Source organism: Apodemus sylvaticus, chromosome 10, assembly GCF_947179515.1.
Source record: "Apodemus sylvaticus chromosome 10, mApoSyl1.1, whole genome shotgun sequence".
Classification (NCBI taxonomy): Eukaryota; Metazoa; Chordata; class Mammalia; order Rodentia; family Muridae; genus Apodemus; species Apodemus sylvaticus.
Genome location: NC_067481.1, coordinates 62,188,059 through 62,208,924, shown reverse-complemented (window position 1 = coordinate 62,208,924; position 20,866 = coordinate 62,188,059). Strand labels below are relative to the sequence as shown.

Genomic DNA, 20,866 nt, shown 5'->3' with positions numbered 1-20,866 from the left:
AAGAGGTAGCTCATATGGGGTCCAAGTCTCTCGACTAGCAGAGAAATCTTCAGTTTCCTTTGTTATGACCCAGTCCGGTGCTCAGCCAGCCAGAGAACGCTGCAGCGTGCACTTGGCTTTTTATTCAGCAGCTCTTCACTAATGCTTTGTGTTTGGTGGCACCACAACTGGGGGATTCCCTAGGCTATGAAATTACCTACTCCATTTTTCTACCTCTTCAGTTCCTAAAAGTAAGAGTGTTCCGAGCGAGCGGCAGGAAACTCCTGAGCCTCTGGGATCTGCTGGCTATCCTGGCTCTCCCTCCAAGGTCCTTTTCCTGGGCTTTATCAGGATCACTGATCCTTTGTTCTCCGGGGCCTATCTTATCTCTCCAACACCACTCTGGGTACCTGGCTGGTCTTGTGAAATTCCTAGTAGGATCTAGGGCTTTAGTCTGTTCTTCTCCTGCTATATAGCCTAGAAATGCCCACAAAGCAAGCCCAGCCCCCTGCTCTCCACACCTTCTTGGCAGAACCCTCTTCTCATCATGCCGCCCTTAGCTATCTGTGTGTTTTGGTCCTCTACTGCTGAATACCTTTCCCACGTAACCTTGCTCTTACTCAGTCTGGCCTACCGTCCCACCTTTAGACATTACTAGTGCTTCGATAACTTGATCTGATTGCAGATACAATGTGGCTTAGGCTTTATTTGAGTGAAAAATACTTAATTCTACCCAGGGACATTTCTACCTGTGGGGCTCAGAGGCTGGTTAATATTAAGACCACAGAGGGCTCTTAACCACACACACCCTCTGCAGCCTATAATCTGAAGCCCATCCCGCAGCCTGTGAGGGCGAAGTGTCAGTCACAAGTCCGGAAGTGCATCCCATTCCTCTACCTCGTGCACCGTGAGATGTGAAGACATTCCCTGCTAGGCTTCTGTCTTGGAGGCCCATGTTCCAGCCACACCTTTTACGCTTCTTGTGCCCTCTCCATCAACAGCAGGTCTGTCAGTTGCTTGTCAGACACACTGAGCTGCTGGCAGTTCCTCATAAGCTGACTAAGATAAATTGCCAGAAGATGCTTACACTGAAATACAAGACACAGAGCTGTTAGGGACAAGCAGGGTCATGTTTGGCCAGTCTAATCAAGACCTCACCATCACATGCAAGGAGGAGAGGGAAACGTTGCCACGGATTCATCCTGGCCCTCAGAGTGTGGTTAAAGCAATGGCCGGCAGTCCTTGAGGCACTATACTGGCTCAGGGTTCCTCCCCCAGTGAGCTCATGCGGATCTAATAGCTACCCAGCAGCTGCAGATTTTACTATAATGAATGTGCAGAACCACGACTTCATTTTAGGCATTGCCACCTTCTGGGGTGAAGGAGTAGGGGAAATTCTCACATATGCATACATGTGGGGAGATGACCCTGTCAGACCTATGTCACAGAACACAGCGTTGATCCTGAGAGGACCATGGTACAATCCTGTTATTTTACAGGTGAAATATACCTTATTAGTAGTTAGTGGCATGTGTGTGTGTATGCATGCATGTAAACGAATGAATAGAGATGCTCAAGTTGGCACCAAACTCCCAAGATCTTAAGTTGCTAGTAGAATATAAACAAGTACTGTTCTCTACTTTGGCAAGACTAAGACTACTCATCTGCTCTTAGGAGGATGGTGGGTTTCTTTCCCTTTAGAACTAGGGATGCGCAGACAGGTGCTGTCCTTCCTCCATGCTCTGGAGTCTGATGGGCTCACAGAGACTTCGAGGATAGGTAGAGGCGGTCCTGCTCCATGTCTTTATGAGCAGGGTATGATGTGGGAGCATCTTTTATTTAGTTCCTTCTTTACTGGGCCATCTCCTTCCCCAGCACTCTTTTACAAGATTACCTCACTGTCCCCCACAACCTCATCTATGACCTTTTAAATAAAAAAGCAGGAAAATAATGTACCAAAAATGACATTGTGTTTTGGGAGGCTCAATCTAGGAGGTGACTAAGACAAAGACAATAAACCACACCTTTTTCCAATACTGAGGGAAATGCCCATTCTGTGTAAATCCCCTACACCTCCCAAAACTGTGTCTTTTAAAGTCTGAAGTGAAACTAGCCTCTTCTCTCCAGCTGTGTGCAGTGGGGAGGCTCTTACCAGCAGGCTGTCACTCTTCCGTAACACTGAGAAGGAGAACGCTGGGCACGAGCAGTAGTGACAGGAAGCCAGACATGTATACGTTTTGCCAGAACTCCCTAGCACCTGGGGAGAACAGGGTAGTGTTAGTTTGCTTCTGGTACAACTTCCTGACAATCCATTCAGTGTGTGAAGAGTTGCTTATGGACATCACTGAAGGTTTGCAGTGGGCTTTATACACAAGGAGCAACAGAGGTTGTCTTTCTGCAGTGTGCACACTCATCTCTTCAGCTTTCCAGGATTTGGAGGGTGGAAGAGTGTCATCCAGTTCAGCCTTCCGCATGGTGGCTTTCTTCGGTGTGATGCTCAGGTCTTAGCCTGCAGGGCTAAAATGGAGGCCAGGGAAGGCCTGTGCACATTAAACTGTGGGCCCCTGAACTCATGGTATTAGACACCCTGCTGGGACATCTCTAAAGCTGCTGTTACATTCCCGGAGAGTGAAATGGGTAAAGGGCATGAGGAGGCAGAAGCAGAGCAGCGCTCAGATGAAGGAAGTCGAGAGTGTGCAGGAAGCTCGGGAGGCATCCCGTGGGAGGATAAAGCAGTCTTGTGAAGGGGCTGACTCAGCAGCTCAGGACAGAGGTCTCAGGAATGAGGCAAGTTCAGACCTGTGATGGGAGGACATAGACGTGGCTGTCGGTGAGAGGCTCGGTACAACTAACACCCTTGGTGACACAGGAATACAAGGGAAAAAGATTTGTCTGTGATGAGATTGGACCAGTTTGCTGGAGAAACCACTCCTATCAACAAGCAGCCAAAGGCTTCTTGTTGGCAGCTTGCTATAGTGTGCATTCTCAATGTCCCCCAAAGGCACATGTGTTAGAAGCTTGGCGGTTACCTCCCGGCATGTAAACCCGGCATGTACAGGGAATGACAGAACCTTTAGAAGTAGGATATAGTTAGAAGGACTTAGGTTGCTGGGGGTGTGCCTTTGTAGGAAACACTGGGATTGTAATTCCTTCCTGCCCTGTCTTTGCTTCCTGGGTGTGGGGTGAGGGGCTCTTCCCAGCCTCCTGTTCCTGCTGTAATGTATGGTGCTGCCATAGGCCAAAACAACAGGACCCAGTCACCAGAGAGGAGACCTCTGAAACCGCTAGCCAATGCAAACCTACTCCTTTACAGTGACTTCTTGCAGATTCCCCATAGAGATGGATACGAGATAACACAGCGCTGTGCTGACAGTTAACTTCCAAATGAAGTAGATTATTATCAAGAAAGGGAAGTACAACATTTCAGTTATTTTACAATGGACTATCATCTGAATTTGCCACAGGCTTTTTTTTTTCACTTTCCAAATTTTTTTTAATTAAACCAACTGCATGTTGGTATTTCACTTTTCCAAAATGAGGTTTCTGGCCTTGAACTCAAAGATCTGATTGCTGCTCTGATTCCAATGGCTGCCTGGCTAAGTATTAGCCAAAAATTCTCCTAGCTTCCAGGGTGATCCTCTTATGGAATTTTTCTGAAAAGGAAGTGCAAGTCTGTGTTAGTTCCATCCTCAGACTCAATCCCCAACTCAGGCTTTTCCTAAGAACTGGCTTTCAAATTAAATTTAGGCTTTAAGATGGCAATCTAAACAAAAGGTCAGGATTTGTCAAAATTACAATGTCAGCAGTCCCAGGATCCTTTGCTCCAACCTGAGCATGACAGGTAAGGCCTTAACCAGAGGAAATAAGATGCTCAAGTGCTGTGCTTCCGTGTGTCTGCTTAGTGCTTACTGTGAACAGCTCTTCTGGTTATTTGTTGACTAAGTCAGCAGAACTCGGGATTTCGGATGACTAGAAACATCCTTTTTCCATTAAAGACTGGACTTATTCACATCAGGTATTAAAACCACCTCTATCCCAAGGCCTACTGTGTTAGGAACATGACACACACACTGACTAGCAATGCAATTCCACCAGTGAGTCTAGATAGTGGGGTGGACGTTAAAGCTGACCGCTCCCCACTTTATCCTAAAGCAAACTCACCTGCACACAGCAGCCATGTGGATGAGCACTGTCTCTCCAGACTACCAAGAGCAAACCTTTAAAGTTCTCTTTTTACTTGGCTCCTGTCTTTTCTCTCTAGATTTAGTCTAAGCAGGCAAAGCCTCTGGGACTCCACAGGTCCTGGATCTATCACAGTGCTTCCTCCTGGATTGTGTGGAGTCATAGCCTGGTGATTTAGGGACAAGGGATAAAGGCTACAGAGGTTCCCATGCCTTACACTTTCCAAGGGTGTCTGAGATTCAGAGTAAACTGGTCAAATGCCTGGGGCAGTAGGTGCTCTACAGACAGGAAATGCTTTAATTTGCTTCTTCCTTATCTAGAAGCTGACAACTAATGAACCCAATAAATCAGGCAAAAATCTGAGCTAGAAATGTTTAGAACTGGAAATTGACCTTAGGGGTAATGTAATTCAGTGGAAGGAGGACCCCCCCTCTTACAGGAACTGCTCCGAGTTCTTCCACTCATCATAGCATGGGCTGGAATGTGCCCTCTTCAATCTCCCCTCCTCCTTAACTGAGATTTAAAAAAACCAACAAACAGGAAAGAACACACTCAAGACCAGGACTGGATTCACAGGAGTCTCACCAGCCGGACGTCTGCAGTGACTACGGGGAGCTTGTCAGATGGCCCTCGTCACCCTCTATGCACAGGCACAACCTTCTAACTACCGCAGGCCCCCTAGGCTGCTGCATAAAGAAGGGTCTACAGCTCCTGTCCTGATACAGACTGGGTCATCTGAGCCGTGTCAGCGCATAGAATGTGAGTAGCTGAGCAGAAATGATAAAATTGTAGCATGCCATGTTTCCTAATGTTCTGCAGGAGGGCTGCTTCAGAACTGGATTGCTGACTGAGGACCTTAGAAAACTGCTGGAACCACATTTGTCTCCTACGGATGTGCAGGAGGTATTCAGCCTTGTTCTGTAAGCCTTGCAGACTTTCAGGCTGTTGTGAAGCAGCCCCTTCCTAAGAGAGCAGAATGTGTTTAGAAAGCAGCTCAGGAGACAGTAACAAAAGGATGACTTTAAAGTAATTACACATTACACCTGGAGGACAGTGAAAATATTGGGTTCAACTATGGAATAAAGGCTGACTCACGGAATGGTTACTAGCTGGGTATCAAGGCAGTGTCTGACTCAGCGTTTATCATCTTATACAACCAAGAACCAGGGCAGCTTCCTCCTGTAAGACTGCTGTGACGTTGGCTAAGGTTTCTGGTCACGTTCAACTCCAGTCAAAGTCAACGCTGACAGCTGTATATCTAGGGAGTATTTTTTTTATGACAAATATGACAAAACAACACAATATAATAAAGGACATGGCAGACAATCATTAAGAAAGTCATATTCATAAAAATAATTAAAATAGTTTTAAACAAGATCTTTACAAGTTTAGCTGGTAGCCAGATCACATAAGGTAGAAGTCTGCCTGTTCTGGTCAAATATTATAATGGTAACGGAGCTGAGACCAAGAAAACTTTTTTACCCTGACACTTTTATACTATTTTTATTTTATATATAAGAGTGTTTTTATATGTAAGACCTGAAACCAGGTCTGCAGTGAAGAAACATGGGAAGGCTGGTGGGACCGAAGGCTCGGATATTTTAAGTATGTAAAATACAAAAAGATAACACAAGAAAGAAACTTAGCGGCTCCAACTGATGGGTCATAAGTCCACCATAAGAAACCCCCGCTCTGAGTAAAAAAGTACTATCCAAAAATTGTAACTATAGCCACACTCCATTTTCCTTAATGGAAATCTGCGGCAGTCTGCCAAGTCAGTGTAGGTGGGCTACAATGGGAAGGCAAGTAGACTCCTAAGGGGGGACATGTATCTGCCTAAGCAGGCTCTGCTCAAGTCACTCGCTGAGAACCGCCCGGCGCCTTCTTTCAGTGAGAGTCACTGTTCAGATCTGACAAGTTCACTAGAAGCTAGAGTTTAAACAACAAGTTTTCCTACCCACTGATGGTGTCTTCCTTAACTACTGTGAGTCAGGCGCATACCATGGCCTTCCTAAGATGCTCTTCCCTCCCGTGGCTGCATTCACCCGTCTCACGCAGCTGACCTGGGAGCAGGCGATTACGCCGGCATACTGTTTATATAGTTTTTCCTAGTCTCCAGTTCTAAGTCTGGCAGTGTGGGGTAGCCAGATGTGACATTATTTTACCCTTTGTGTTTCAGTTTCTTGCAAAAGAAAATATGTTGCTTTGCTCCTGGAGAGAGTAATCAATAACATGAAAATAATTCAGAGTATGGTAAGGGGCTGTCACACTTCACAAACCTACTCTAAGCACCAAGGGGCAAACTATAGTTCGTATGCACCTCCTGAACTCAGGAGTCTGACCCATAAATAGTTCTTGACAGTAGTTTTGAGAGATCAGTGTTCACGAGATTATTCTAGACACATGGAACAGCATCAAGAAACATTCTGACTTCTTCCTGTAAATAAGAGATTATGAACAAGAAAGATGAAAATGCCAATAAATATGTGGGGGATCGTACCCCTATTATCAACAAGGGAGCAAAGGCTGGTATCCATTAGACTTGGGAAAAGAGCCTCTCCACACCACTGTTAGATCTATATAGTGCTACTGGTGTAATAGAAAAGTCATATTTATCTTTAATTTCTAGAATGCCTGGAGATACTATGTTAAATACAACAAGCTTGATATGATATCAAATACTACATGTCCTCGTATGTGAAACTTAAAACAGTCCAGCTTACTGAAGCGAGTTGCTATCAGTGAACGTTCAGGGGTGGAGGGAAGGGGATTATGGAGACAGTCAGAGGGCAGAAGCTCGGGAGAGTTGCTAACTTCAGTAACAATGCATCACAGACCTGAGAATTTGTAAGGGAGTGTTCTCATGACAGAAAAGGAAGCATATAAGGTTTTTTGAGCTAGTTGGACATGTCAACAGCATGAAGCTATAAGGTATATATCAAGATGTCATTTTGTATTGTCATACATAGTTCTTGTCAATTCAAAATAAATACAAATCTTTAAATTATGATTCCATTAACTTTACTAAGTTGGGTCACAAAGCTTAGTACATACTTCATGTTGGTTATCAGCTTCCACAGAGACTGTAAATAGATTTATGTCCTAAGGGTTTCTGTTTTGATTATCCCCTCCTCTAGACTTCTACCTGGTAAACACGCCTTCCACTGGGTGCTGAGATTAAAGTGACGGACTCTCGATCAACTAGGTCCAAGGCTTGGATGGCCGATGACCCAAACACAAACTTCAGCCTAGGGAATCCAAAGACACTGGATTAGAAAGGCCAACTCTGAGTACCTCAAGAACTTGACACAAAGGTTTACTCTATCTTTTTTTTGTATGTGTGATGAGGAGACTGACGAGGCCTCACTCACCCCAGGCTTGCCTCATGGTAGGCAAGCACTCTACCACTGAGCCTCCCTTGTGAGTGTTGTTCCTCCAGTACCATCCACTTCTTTCACAGAGGGTTGCTAACTGGCCTGCAAGTTGTCATGAGGCCACTGCTGATTACGAGCACACACCAGAGCCAGCTTTTGTAAGTGGTGCTGGGATCAAACTCAGGCTCCTGTGCTTCATGACAGTTTACAACTGAGCTACCTTTCTAGCCAACCCCCACACTTAAAACAAAAAACAAATTTTAATTTGGAAAAAATATTAATAAAACCCATGGGCTTGGGTTGGAGAGGATGGCACAGAGGTTGACAGCACTGGCTGCTCTCCCTGAGGACCCAAGTTTGATTCTCAGGACTCACGTGGCAGCTCCCTACCATCTGTAACTCCAGTTCCAAGAGATCCAGTGCCCATCTCTGGCCTCTGTGGGCACTGCATGCATGTGGTGCACAGATAAACATGCAAACAAAACCTCCATACACATAAATTAGAAAACATCCACAACCAATCCATGAAACCAAATCCATGGATTCATTTGCTTCCCAGAGTGTTAATTAACATCTTGTTAATTTATTTCAGATATTTGTTTGTTTTAAAAGACTATACTATTACAGCTAAAATAAATAAATAAATAAATAAAAAGTTCTCTTCGTGCTTAATTAAAGAGCTTCCAGACATTTCGTTCCTTTCCATCTCTTTGGTAAGCATTTATTCACCCCTTCCTCGGTCTGGTTCCCTCTTCTCTTTCTCTCTCCATCCCATACCACAGACTGAGCCCAGGGCCTCACATACATTTAGAATACACTCTGCCTCTGAGCTGCATCTGTAGCATGACCTCATGCTGCTTATTGGTTCTTTTCCTGTTAAGGTCTTTGTATCCCGCTATTCATGGAATGTCTGTCTGTCTGTCTGTCTGTCTGTCTGTCTGTGTGTATATGCACTTATGCACATATAGCACTGCTTATAAAGTTTAAAATATAACATGCATATTGCTTCATTTTCCCAGAACCTAGTCTCACACACAACAAGGAGTGCTTTTGAATTTCTTATACCAAATACACAAAGATTTATTTAGTCATCAAAAGTAAGGAAATGAAGTTTACTGAAGAGCCTCTGAATCAGAGATAACCATGGTTAACTTCAATTATTTTAAAAATGGCTTTGTCTACTTCATGGCTTCTCTGAACATCTCTCAAATACCTCTAGGTAAAGTGGATCGTGTTTGCTCTTCATAAACTACTTTTGAGTAGGTTATTTCCAGTTTCTTTTGTTGTCCTATTTAGTACTGGGCGAATCTGCTCATTGTGAAGTCTTTATGAACATCACAGTTACCTCCTTGGGTGACATTCTTGTAAGTGGATATCTAGGCCAAAGAATAGGTCTGCTTTAAAGCCATATTGCCAGTTGCCAGGTGTGGTGGCTTCAATTGAGAATGGCCCCCATAGGCTCATATATTTGAATGTTTGATCTACAGTTGGTAAAACTGTTTGGGAAAGATTAGGAAGTGTGGCCTTCTTGGAGAAATGTTGAGGTTTTCATTGCCACTCCCAGTTACCCTCTCTCTCTCCCTGCCTCATGCTTGTGGATCAGATGTGAGCTCTCAGCTACTGCTCTAGCATCATGAATGGCCGCCTGCCTGCTGCCATGCTCCCTACCATGATGGTCAAGGACTCATGAGCAAGCCCACAATTAAATGTTCTCTTATAAATTGCCTTGGTCATGATGGTCCTCACAGCAGAACATTAACCAAGATACCAGGCCACCTTCCAATTGACATTGCTAGCAAGGAATTACTTATCCATATTCCTGTCAACATTTTTTTTCCTGGGATTGCTAGTTTTATAGGAGAAATTATCTTTTAATTTGTATTTTATAATTATTAGTAATATTTATCATTTTCCCCAAGTTTTTGGCTATTTGTATTCTTTCATTATTTGCCTATTTTCTACTTAATAATTTATTTTTAAAAAGATTTATTTTATGTGTAAGTGCATACGTCTGAGTATATGTAAATGCATTGTGTGTTCAGGTGCCCGTGGAGGTCAGGGAGGGATAGTAAGCTTTTGTGAAACACCTGAAGTATGTGCTAGGAACCAAACCAAATACTCTCAACCACTGAGTCTGTTCTCCAGATCTGACTTAGGTTTTTAAGACAAGGTCTTACTTAGGTCAGACTGACCTCACACTTCTGGTATAGCTGTACCACAGGGTTTGTTTTGTTTTTAAACATTAAAAAAAAAAAAGTGTGTGTATAGGTGTTTGCCTACACATAGGTCTGTTCATCATGTGTTTGCAGGGCTCTTCGATCTCCCAGAGCTGGAGTTATAGGTGGTTATGTGCCTTCTGAATGGAACTCTTCTTATTTTTAAAAACCAAGAAATATACTGAAAGAATCTGGCTCCTAAAACTCCATAACGTTTTTTTTATAGATCAAACAAGAGTCTGTACTTACGATAAGAGAAGCTCGTCGGGAACTGTAAGGTGGGAACAGGAGAGTTAGTCGAGTTAGACCAGTGAATGCAAACATGAAGATCTTATAACTATTCCAAACCATCACATAAGATGTAAACAGAACCTATATGTCCAATTCTACTTCTTTCCCAACCCACTGAAACAATAATAAGAGGACCTATTTACTTATTTAAAGAATCATTAGTTCCCAAGGATGAGGAGGCAGGGGGAAACAACAGCTAAAATACACTGGAGGCAAATACAAAAGTGGAACATAACTTTCCAGACAGACCTCAGCAAGATGGATCTTCAGCATAGGCAGGGAGAACTGAGCACATATTCCAGAACCTACTATCCTCTTCCCCAACCCCCTCTGCACAGAGGCAGGCACATCTCTGTGAGTTTGAGGTCTACATATTGAGTTCAAGGACAGACAGGACTATGTGGAGAGTGCCTCAAAGATAAATAAATAAATAAATGAAACAAACAAACAAGCAAGCAAGCAGAAGCATCAGTCTCAGTCCCTTTCTTAGCTGTAGGCGGCTATTGCTCCCTCTGGCAGATGACGGATGATGTTCTACAAAGAGTCAAATAGAGGATTTCCGGACTAGGAGAAACCACCCAACCGGGGGACTTGCTACTCTCTTCCCAACATGGCTCTTTCAAGAATCAGCCCTCCTCCACCCCCTGTGGCTGAGCTGCTCTCTCAGGTCCTCACCCTCCAAGAAGGAGACTCCCTGGGAATCTGACCCGGCTGACAGGGAGCAGCACCGTCACAGGTGTTCAGCTAAGTCACCTAGTTAGAGAAAACACTGAAGTCAGAGGAAAAGTTCCAACAACTAGTACTAGTATCAGATCAGACAGGCTAATCCTATAATAAAAGAGGCGGGGGAAAATTATAAATTAAATATAACATCAGAAATAAAAATCTCATAAAAATCTGGAAGACAGAGTTGAAGGAAGTTCCCAAGAAGCAGAGGCAGGGACAAAAAGATTAAATAAAGGAGATAAATCACTCCAGGGCAATAAGTGACATTCTATAACCAAGGGACAGGAATACTAGGAAGAAAAACAAATGCTATCAAGTAAGTTAATAGAGCCACATGGTAGAGTGGAGAACAAAATGAGGGGCTGAGGAGATGGTGCATTTGCTAAGAGCGCCGCTGGCCGCTCTCAAAGACAGCTGCAGTTCCGTTTCCAGCACCCATACTGGGTGGCTCTTCATTTCTGTGCTTCCAGCTCCACAGGTCCTCTTCTGGTCTCCCGGGGTGGGTGGACCCTCACACACGGACATGAGCAGACATGCATACAGAAGTAAAAATGAAACTTGAACAGACTCTTATCAGAAGCTCGAGAATCATGGTCATAAAGAAGATATAACTGGCTCTCCACAGCCAGGAGACCAGCATCTGTGGACTCAACTCACAGGAGATAAGAACTGAGGGGCTGGGCCACAGCTTAACAGTTAAGAAGAGAGGAGCAGAATTCATGCCCAGGCTGGCTCACATTCCAGTCCAAGGGGATCTGATGCCATCTTCAGGCCTCTGAGGGCACTGAACCCACATGGTACACAGATACACATTCAGGCAAAGTACCCATACACATGGAATGCTTAAAAAGAAATGGAAAGGCCAGGCACATGCCTGTAACCGAGACACTCAGAAGCCTAAGGCATGAGCACAGGGAGCAAGGCTAGCCTGGGCTATAAAGAAGCCACCCCTGAAACCTCTGAGCCTCTACTAAACATGTCATTCTCTCATTTTCCCTAAGTAACCCAGGACGCCATCTACCTACACAGCACTGACACTGCAGGGGTCAGGCATTGTGAGTGACCTAGGGGTGACTTCACGCATATTTAAGTACAAAAGAAGGTGGGTATGGGTTACATACCACCCTACCAAAGGAACTTGTACATCAGCACTATTGACAATCATGGACACCTAGGGACAAATGCAATTCAAAGAGAAAATAAAAACCACCGACAAAATTTAAGAGCAATGCTAGATGTGAAATACTAGACAATTATGGAACGATGTTTTCAGATGTCTGAAGAAATGTTATTCCCAACATGAAAAAAAAAATACCTTTTAACCAAGTGTGAGAATAGAAAAGCCCTTTTCAAGCCGGGCGGTGGTGGCGCACGCCTGTAATCCCAGCACTCTGGGAGGCAGAGGCAGGCGGATTTCTGAGTTCAAGGCCAGCCTGGTCTACAGAGTGAGTTCTAGGACAGCCAGGGCTACACAGAGAAACCCTGTCTTGATAAAAACAAAAAAACAAACAAACAAACAACAAAAAAAGACTTTTCAGACACTGAGAGCCTCAAAGGCACAGTTCATGCTTTCTTAGAAAACCAACTAAAGTATGTACTACATAAAATAAGGCAGGTAACAACACACAAGCGGATAAACAAGAGGAAAGGAAATTGTAGGATGTGCTAAACACAAGACCCAAAATGGGAAAGGAGAATTCCCAGGACTCTAACTCTGCTGGAAGATAGCAGTAGCCCAACCAGACAGCAGCCAGTCCATATTAGGTAAGTGGGCAGGTTCTTTGAAGACTTTATAAAATGTTTTTTTTACCTTAACGTTTTGAGTGGAGACCTGTGATAGTGGCAAAAAATTTGAAGTTCAAGTGAAAATACATATGTAGAAAACTAAACAAAGCCAAGATAGTTAATTCAGGGAAACCAAGTTACCCAGGAAAGGAAATCATAGCTTCTATATGGTTCAGTTCCAACTCATTGAAAATCATATACGTGCAACCTAGACTTTTATTCTGCAGGGTTGAGTACCCAGAACCAATACACACACACACACACACACACACACACACACTGGTTTTTTGGATTTTGTTTTTTCAAGACAGGGTTTCTCTGTATAGCCCTAGCTGTCCTGGAACTCACTCTGTAGACCAGGCTGACCTCGAACTCAGAAATCCGCCTGCCTCTGCCTCCCAGAGTGCTGGGATTACAGGCGTGCGCCACCACCGCCCGGCTACCCAGAACCAAGACTGAAAATTGCTCTCCTGAAAAATAAACACGAATCGAGAGTCTGCTCCTGAGCTAGGGGGCCCTTCAGTCATCGGCATAAGGATTAACCCACAGACAGCCCTGTTCCAACAATGGTTCTATAAAGCTGATATCGTTCCATCATCTCAGAACACCTGTGGTCAAATCCTTGCGGTCAATCTTGTTGGAAGCAAGAGCTCACAACAGACTAACACCCCACAACTTTTTTGAAATCAAAACATGTTTGAATACCTGGTTGGCTGAATCTTTCATTTACTTTTCTTGTCCCATTAAAGCAGTAACTCAAACCCTTTCACAGAGCACAATGAATGAGAAATAGCAGTTTTGCGCTCTAATTTGACTATCAGAGAGGCTATTTTTTGGAAAAGGCTAATTAGTCTACATTCCAAACGCACCACCCCACCTCCGCTTTTTGAGACAATCTCCAGCAGCCCAGTCTGGCCCAGCATTAGGTAGCTGGGGTTGACCTGGAACTTTCCCTTCTTTTGTCTCTACTTCCCAAGTGCGGAGATTATAGCCATGTGCCCAGTCTTATGCGGTGGTGGGAAATCCACGGCAGCTCTTTACATGCTAGGCAAGCCCTCTACCAGCTGAACTAGCTACACAGTAGATCTTCATTACTAGTTTCCCCTATTGGTAGATCCTCCTACTCTGGTGCTTAAGCAAAGATCATCCTTCTTCAGTCATTTTGTTGGAGACAGGCATAGGGTGACCTCTACAGGCCAGAGGGAAGAAGTATTTTCCAACTTGCCGATTTTCTTTTTTTAAGGTTTTGCATCCCTAGAATGTTTTTAGTAAAACATATTTACTAAACAAAGTAAACAAGGGTATTATTTTTAAACTTTGCATCACGGATTGTGGATAAAGATTCTGAGTAACTCAAAATTGTCTAGGCATCGGCCATTCCGCATCTTTGCCCTCGCCCACTCCTTGGATGTACCCTGGAAGGGATGGCTCTCTTCAAGTACCCGGGGTTACCGCACACCGGCTCGCACTCAGGGATTTGACGTCTAGTCACTCAAATTCCAGTATTTAGTTAAGCGATTTAACGAGGCAGGCTTCAGGGACAGAACCACATGGGGTAAGAATAAAAAAAGCCCGCGGGCCGTACTTCTCGCGCTGTCCCGCATAGCGGCAGCCATCTCGCTCAGGAGCTCCTCCACGACCTCTGGGAGTGCGACCGCCATCTGGAACGCCGCCCTTCTTTTCCTCCGGGGCGCCGGGAACCCCACGCGCGCTGCAGGCCGGAGGCGGGGCGAGGCGGCGTGACGTCAGCATGCGTCATCGCGCATGCGGACTGGCGGGGCGTCCCGGGCCAGCCGCGGCTAGTGGAGCTCTGAGGACGCGTCGGCATGTTCCGGTTGCTTCGCTGGCGTCTGGGTCGAACCCTGCTGCGGGCCGCGGGCCGGCGGTGCGGAGGCTGTACGGCGCGCCTGCTGCCGGAGCGGACGAGCGATGCGGGGCCAGGCGCGGAGCGGCTTCGGACCCGAGGCGCCCCGGCGCGGGGACACGGGGTGCTGCCGCTGTTGGCAGGTGAGCGGTGCGCTCCGGGCGGGGCCCGCCCGGCGGGGGCGCGGGCACGGGCCAGTCCCGGTGACCTCTGAGCCGCTTCTCGCAGCTCTTGCCTGGTTCTCGCGACCCGCGGCGGCGGCGGAGCAGCCGGGAGAGAACGCGACAGACGAGGCGGAGGCCGAGATCATCCAGCTGCTGAAGCAAGCCAAGGTGAGGGGCTCGACCGGGCGTGCGCACCCTCTGCTCCGGTTTCCCGAGGCCTGGATGGATTGGCCCTGGGTGGAAGGTTGGGATCCATCCTGACTGGTCTAGGGCGAGTCCTGCAGCAAAACCGCTGCAGTTGCTAGACGGCACCTTCACATTTCCCTTATTTATTTTGTCCAAACGTATTGATTGAGGATGTTTTGCGGGGGTGGCTTTCGTCAACTAACCGCCAAGCCGAAAGAAATGACATTTTGTGCATAGAATATGTATGACGTCCCGAAAATGCAATTTAGTATCGTTTATGCCCTTGGTTTGCGTCTAAATCTGTTTCTCCACATCCCTTTTTCCCCTCCAGGTTATTTCATCTCTTCCAACGACTTAATGCCAACAACGTCCAAATTTGTGTTCACAGACTGCAGTGTGTCGTTGACATGCTGTCTCTTTTGCAAGGCCACAGCTATCTCTCAGATTTAGCGTGCCCGGGACTAGGCACTTTTTCTTAAATTCCTTCCCCAAAATATGTCCTTAACAGTGTTCTCTTTACCACCTAAAATCTCAAGCCTAAAAAAAATCATAGTGGTTCCTCAGGCATACCCCTGTGTGTTTGAGGCCAGCTTGATCTACAAAGCAAGTCCAGGATAGCCAGGATTCTGTTACACAAGAAAAACCCTGTCTCAAAAAAAAAAAAAAAAAAAAAAAAGAAAGAAAGAAAGAAAGAAAGAAAGGAAGGAAGGAAGGAAGAGAAAAAAAGAAAGAGAAAAGAAAAAATCATAATAGTTCTTAAAATGTGTTGTTGATAATTCCCAGTTACACAGCAATAAACACAGTTGCCATCAAATCCAGAGCACTTCTCAAATCACCCCCCTTCTTTTTCCTTTCCTTTTTTTCCCCAGTTGTCCTCATACAGGTCCTGTTCTCTTGCCCCAACTGCAGTCCTTTCTCCATGCAGCAACCTGAGTGATGGTGTGAAAATGTAAATCAGATTGTAGTGACTTCTGTGTGACAGCCCTTCTGTGTGACTTCTCCCTATACCTGTGAGAAAACACAAAACCCCTGTCAGGGTCTGCAGGCCTGGAAGTGATCTAAGCTGGCTGTCTCATCCTCCTGTGGCAGTAGCTGTGATTCAGCACCCTCTGTCCACCTCTCCTTCCTTGAATGTCTTCTGAAGAACCATTCTTTTCACCCATGTCTTTTGGGGTTATTCTTCTGTCCATTTTGTTCCGTGGCTAACTCCTTAGTTGCCTTACCTCAGTTTTACTCTCATTTTCTGGAACATGTTCCAGGTCCCCCTGTCATTCCTCTGTGTTGCTTTTCTTCCTCTTTTCATGAGTTTTAAGTACGCCTGCTTGTCCTGCCTGATTCCCTGTAATCTTCAGAAAGGGAAGAAGATGGAAGATGAACCGCATCTGTATGAATACAGTGCTGGGTGTGGTGGTCCACGCCTTCAACTGCCACACTTGGAGGCAGAGGCAGGTGGAACTCTGTGGGCCAGGAGGCAGCCTGGTCTCTGTCTATGGAGGAAAAACAGAGTAAAGATTGCTCACGTTCCTTCTGTCTGATCTGTGAGTTAAAACTTTGTTATATGAGCACACTTAGATACAAGGGAGGCCAGTCTTCCTGTCATCCAGGTGGACATGGTACCTGGACGTTAGTCGGGATTCAGTATGTGGTGAATGGGGATGACGTCCTCAGGTCTTGTGGTGTGCCTACTCTGCACAGTGCATCTGTCTCCTTGCATTTCAGCTAATGCGTCCTTTGTCTTCTCTCTTTAGTTGAGCATCATGAAAGACGAGCCAGAAGCAGCCGAGCTGATTCTGCACAATGCTCTTCGCCTGGCGTACGAGAGTGACAACAGGAAGGCCATCACGTACACTTATGACTTGGTAACCACTCTAAGCTGTCTAGCTGTTGAGGAAGGGTGCATGCTGAGAAAGTGTGTTCTTGCTGTTTTATCTTCCTGACTGCCATGATGACCTGAAGGTGTTTGTTTCTAGGTTTAAATTTTTGTACCCTCCACAGGGTCACTTATAATTTCAAACCGCAAAGAAACAAATAGCTTTGTGCTTGTCAGTGATGATCTGGGTTTAGTTTGCTTTTAACAGATTATATAAAATAAACTGTGTGCCTCTTTCACTATTGCTGTACTGAACTTCTAGCAGATTAACAGGTGACGTTTTCTCTGTGTTGAACTTTTTTTTTAAGATTGTGAAAACAGGGAAGAATCTTCCACTTAAAGTTGTAAATCTGTGTAAATCCGGCAGTCTGAACTGAACAGCCATTTATAATTTGCTTTCAGATGGCCAACTTAGCATTTATACGAGGGCAGCTTGAAAATGTAAGTCAACTGCTTTATAATATCTTGAATTGGTAATGCCTCAAGGGAACTAATTGTAAGGGTATATGCTACTTCCTCAAAAAGGTCCCTAAAATACAGTGGTCGGAGATAAAGGTGTGTGTGTGTGTGTGTGTGTTTTTTTTTTTTTAAGTGATTAACCCACACATATGCCAAAGACTATTGGGCATCTCTGTTCATATTAAGGTAAGTCTTCATCTGTGTGCGTGAACTGATTTACCTCCAGCCTACAAGAAGGGAAAAGGCAGGATTGTAGTACAAGAGACATTCTCATGAAGTGTCTTAAAGGGGTTGATGCTCTTCTCTGCCTGTTAGTGTTAGCCAGAACTTAATAAATTCCTGCTATGATCGCACCTCACTGTAAGGAGGGCTGATTCAAAAATTGAGGGTATTTAAACAGCTTAATTGATGGGGTGTATATTAGGAACAGTCTGTAATCTGCCCCGTTGGTTCAGATGAATCTGTTGAAGTGAGTTTTCGCTCATCACAGGGTACTTTAAGGTATACAGAGGATGTGAGGTCCTCGTCTTTTGGTCCCTTTATAAAAATCTCAATGCTCCACACGCATACATGCATGTATGCACACACATACTAAGTTGTTACCTAAATTAAGAGTCATATATAGATGGCTTAAAGAAAATCTTTGTGCTTTTAGGCAGAACAGCTTTTTAAAGCAACAATGAGTTACCTGCTTGGAGGAGGCATGAAACAGGTAAGGATATCTACCACCTAGTGTTGCTCCTCATCAACGCAATTCCTGAAATGAAAACTCCCGATCTTAGAGTGTTTGTTGCTATAATAAAACACCAAAAGTAACTTGTGGAAAAGAGGGCTTATTTCATCTTAGACTTTTTGGTAATGGTCCATCACTGAGAGAAGTCAGGGTAGGAGCACAAGGCAGGTGTCTGGAAGCAGGAATTGGAACACTGGCTCACCGCCGTGGCTTGCTTCCTGTGGCTCACTCAGCCTGCCTTCTGCTAGCACTCAGACTCAGCTGCCCGGGGTGACACCGCTCACCCATGAGCTGGGCTCTTCCACATTAGTCATTAGTCAAGAAAGTGCTTCATACGTGCCTATAATCTGATCTGATGGCAGCCATTTTAGATAACTATAGCTTGTATCCAGCTGACCAAAAAAAAAAAAACCCAGCCAGGATACTCCCTGTCACTCCAGGCCCAGCACATATGTACTCTGACCATGTACAGACCTATATAAAAATAGTTAGTATTTCACTAATTCTGAGTAATGATTGCTAAAGAATTCATACCTGGTTAATTCCTTGAAAGGCTTACCGGCTGTGGTGGGAGGCAGAGGCAGGCAGATTTCTGAGTTCAAGGCCAGCCTGGTTTACAGAGCTCCAGGTCAGCCAGGGCTACACAGAGAAACTCTTATCTCAAAAAACCAAAAAAAAAAAAAAAAAAAAAAAGATAAATGGTTTGCTTTTAGGTAGAATTCGTTATAGAAGTTGAAAAAATACTCTGTAAGAAATTTTTACTTCTCATGAATTTTCTTCTTTCCTTTTTTAAAAATTATTCTAACAGGAAGACAATGCGATAATTGAAATCTCTCTGAAACTGGCCAATATCTATGCTGCTCAGAATAAGTAAGTATGATCAGAATATAGGAATAGCAGTGGTCAGGTAGAAGAATGATGAGTGGAAAACTCAGACCTTGGGATATTACATAACCTTGGCTTACCTGTCAGTCATCTGGGTCTCCAGAAATCAAGTGCCGCACTCAGAGTGTTGCATTCCTCAACTTTTTCCAGTTTCCTCTTCTGGTTTCCATTTGCCTAAAGTGGAACACAGCCCTCATCCCTGTAACTGAACTGTGGCAATTAATCAAGTATTTGATTCTTGCTTGAAATAAGAAGGGAATCAAGTCAGAACTGTAGTTAACTCTCCTTAGAAGCAAAGGGAACAGTATAAAAAATACTTCAGGATAATACACTCAAGCCACTCCACCAGCAGAGGAAGGTGTATGAGATGAAATGGCGATAATTGCCTCTGGGTTGTCTCCTTATTCATTCTGGAAATAACTGGGGTCTTAAGATTTCTTTTCCTGTGATAAAACATTAAGACCAAAAGCAACTTGGGGAGCAAAGGGATTATTTGGTTTGTATATATAAGGAGGGAAGTCAGGACAGGAGCTCAAAATGGACAGGACCCTGAAAGCAGGAGCTGACGCCGAGGCTTGGAGGGTGCTGCTCACTGCTTTGCTCAGCCTGCTTTCTTACAGCACCCCAGACCACTAGTCCAGGGGTGGCACTAGCCGTGCCAGTCACTAATTAAGAAAACGCCCTGCTTGCTGTCTGTGGCCCCACCTTATGGAGCATTTTCTCAGATGACTATAGCTTATATCTAGTTGACATAAAACTAACCCAGCACGAGTGTCTCTTAAAGGAATTAGTTGTTTTGTCTAAAGGTTTTCAGAGCACTTGGGAATAATCATCAGTAGGATTTGGGAGGGGGATATAGTTAGTCGTAAAGGGAAGTCTAGATGTTGGGAGATGTAATGTGGCAAGGGGGTCCTGGTGGGCTCATGCCAAGGCGTGCCCCTGGGTTCATACCATGCAATAGATCTGGTATAAAGGGGTGCATTGGGGGACGAGATGGGAGTGAGGACCTAGAGAAGGATTAGAGACAGACAGACGGGAGCAGAGACATGAGGACAGAGGAAGGAGGGTCACACCAGAAGCACACCATACACTCATGCATTCAGTCAGACTGAAAAGAGCAAAAAGGGGGAGAGAGACTGACTGGGAAAATGTGGGAACAGAGAGAGTGAGCTCACAGTGGGGCAGCCCACGCCTGAAGCGCCTGCTAGGTCCCTGGGAGGAGCCGAGTAGTGGACTCTCCTATAAGCTAACCTGATATGTAAGCCAGGAAGTGCCAGTTTAAAAACAGTAGATAAATTTGAATTCTATTTATTTACTTACTTATTTTTGAGACAGAGCTTCTCCATATTGCCCTGGCTGTCTTGGAACTCACTATGTAGACCAGGCTGGCCCTAAACTTACACTTGTCTCAGACTCCCGAGTGCTGGGATTAAAAGTGTGTACACTGAATTTTTGACACAATTTTTTAAAACTTTTATTTTTTGTTACTTATTATTTACTTATTAAATAAGTAAAAAAGTTTACTTATTTACTTTTTACAACCTTCTCACTGTCATCTCCCAATTACTCCCTTCCACAGTCCTTTCCCCCTCCCCCTCCCCTTCTCCTCTGAGCAAGTGGGGTCCCTCTTGGGTATCCCCCCAATCCTGACACTTAAAGTTTCCCACTGAGGCCAGACAAGACAGCCCAGTCAGAAGAACATATCCCATGTACAGGCAACAGCTTTTGGGATTATCTCCATTCCAGTTGTTCAGGATCCACATGACCCCATTCCAGATGTTTAGAACTAAGCTTCACATCTGCTACATAAGTGTGGGGAAGCCTAGGTCCAACCCTAGTGTTGTTCTATGGTTGGTGGTTCAGACCCTGGGAGCCCCAAGCGTCCAGGTTCGTTGACTGTTGGTCTTGCTGTGGAGTTCCTGTCCTCTTCGGGGCCTGCATAAATCCTTCCTCCTGATCTTCCATTAGAGCCCCCAGCTCTAGTCACAGTTTGGCTGTGGGTGTCTGTATTCTGTCTGAGTTGACTGCTGGGCGTAGCCTCTCGGGACAACATGCTTCTGTCTGCATGCATAATAGAGCATCATTAATAGTGTCAGGGATTGGTTATTGTCCATGGGATGGGTCTCAATTTGGGCTGGCTATTGGTTGGCCA

At 44.9% G+C, this 20,866-nt stretch overlaps 2 protein-coding genes across 4 annotated transcripts in view; one reads left to right on the top strand and one right to left on the bottom strand.

Annotated features, from left to right (window-relative positions):
• Nucleotides 1-655: 655 nt before the first annotated feature.
• On the bottom strand, nucleotides 656-14,282 carry Zswim7 (zinc finger SWIM-type containing 7). The gene is made up of 5 exons (XM_052196465.1): nucleotides 14,139-14,282; nucleotides 10,001-10,022; nucleotides 7,307-7,409; nucleotides 2,132-2,236; nucleotides 656-1,067 (listed from the first exon to the last, which is right to left on the bottom strand). Exons 1-5 carry the CDS (start codon nucleotides 14,212-14,214, stop codon nucleotides 951-953), a joined length of 423 nt encoding a protein of 140 aa, XP_052052425.1. The 5' UTR covers nucleotides 14,215-14,282; the 3' UTR covers nucleotides 656-950.
• A 50-nt stretch (nucleotides 14,283-14,332) lies between these two features.
• Ttc19 (tetratricopeptide repeat domain 19) overlaps nucleotides 14,333-20,866 on the top strand; it is a 28,356-nt gene continuing 21,822 nt past the window's right edge. Inside the window, exons 1-6 of one of the 3 annotated variants that reach the window (XM_052194202.1) lie at nucleotides 14,333-14,560; nucleotides 14,646-14,749; nucleotides 16,516-16,626; nucleotides 17,040-17,078; nucleotides 17,752-17,808; nucleotides 18,638-18,699. In XM_052194202.1, coding sequence (XP_052050162.1) covers nucleotides 14,380-14,560; nucleotides 14,646-14,749; nucleotides 16,516-16,626; nucleotides 17,040-17,078; nucleotides 17,752-17,808; nucleotides 18,638-18,699 — 554 coding nt within the window. In that variant the 5' untranslated portion in view covers nucleotides 14,333-14,379. Of the gene's footprint in view, nucleotides 14,561-14,645; nucleotides 14,750-15,488; nucleotides 16,306-16,515; nucleotides 16,627-17,039; nucleotides 17,079-17,751; nucleotides 17,809-18,637; nucleotides 18,700-20,866 lie in introns of those variants that run through there. The other 2 variants (XM_052194204.1, XM_052194205.1) reach the window with 2 other exon arrangements.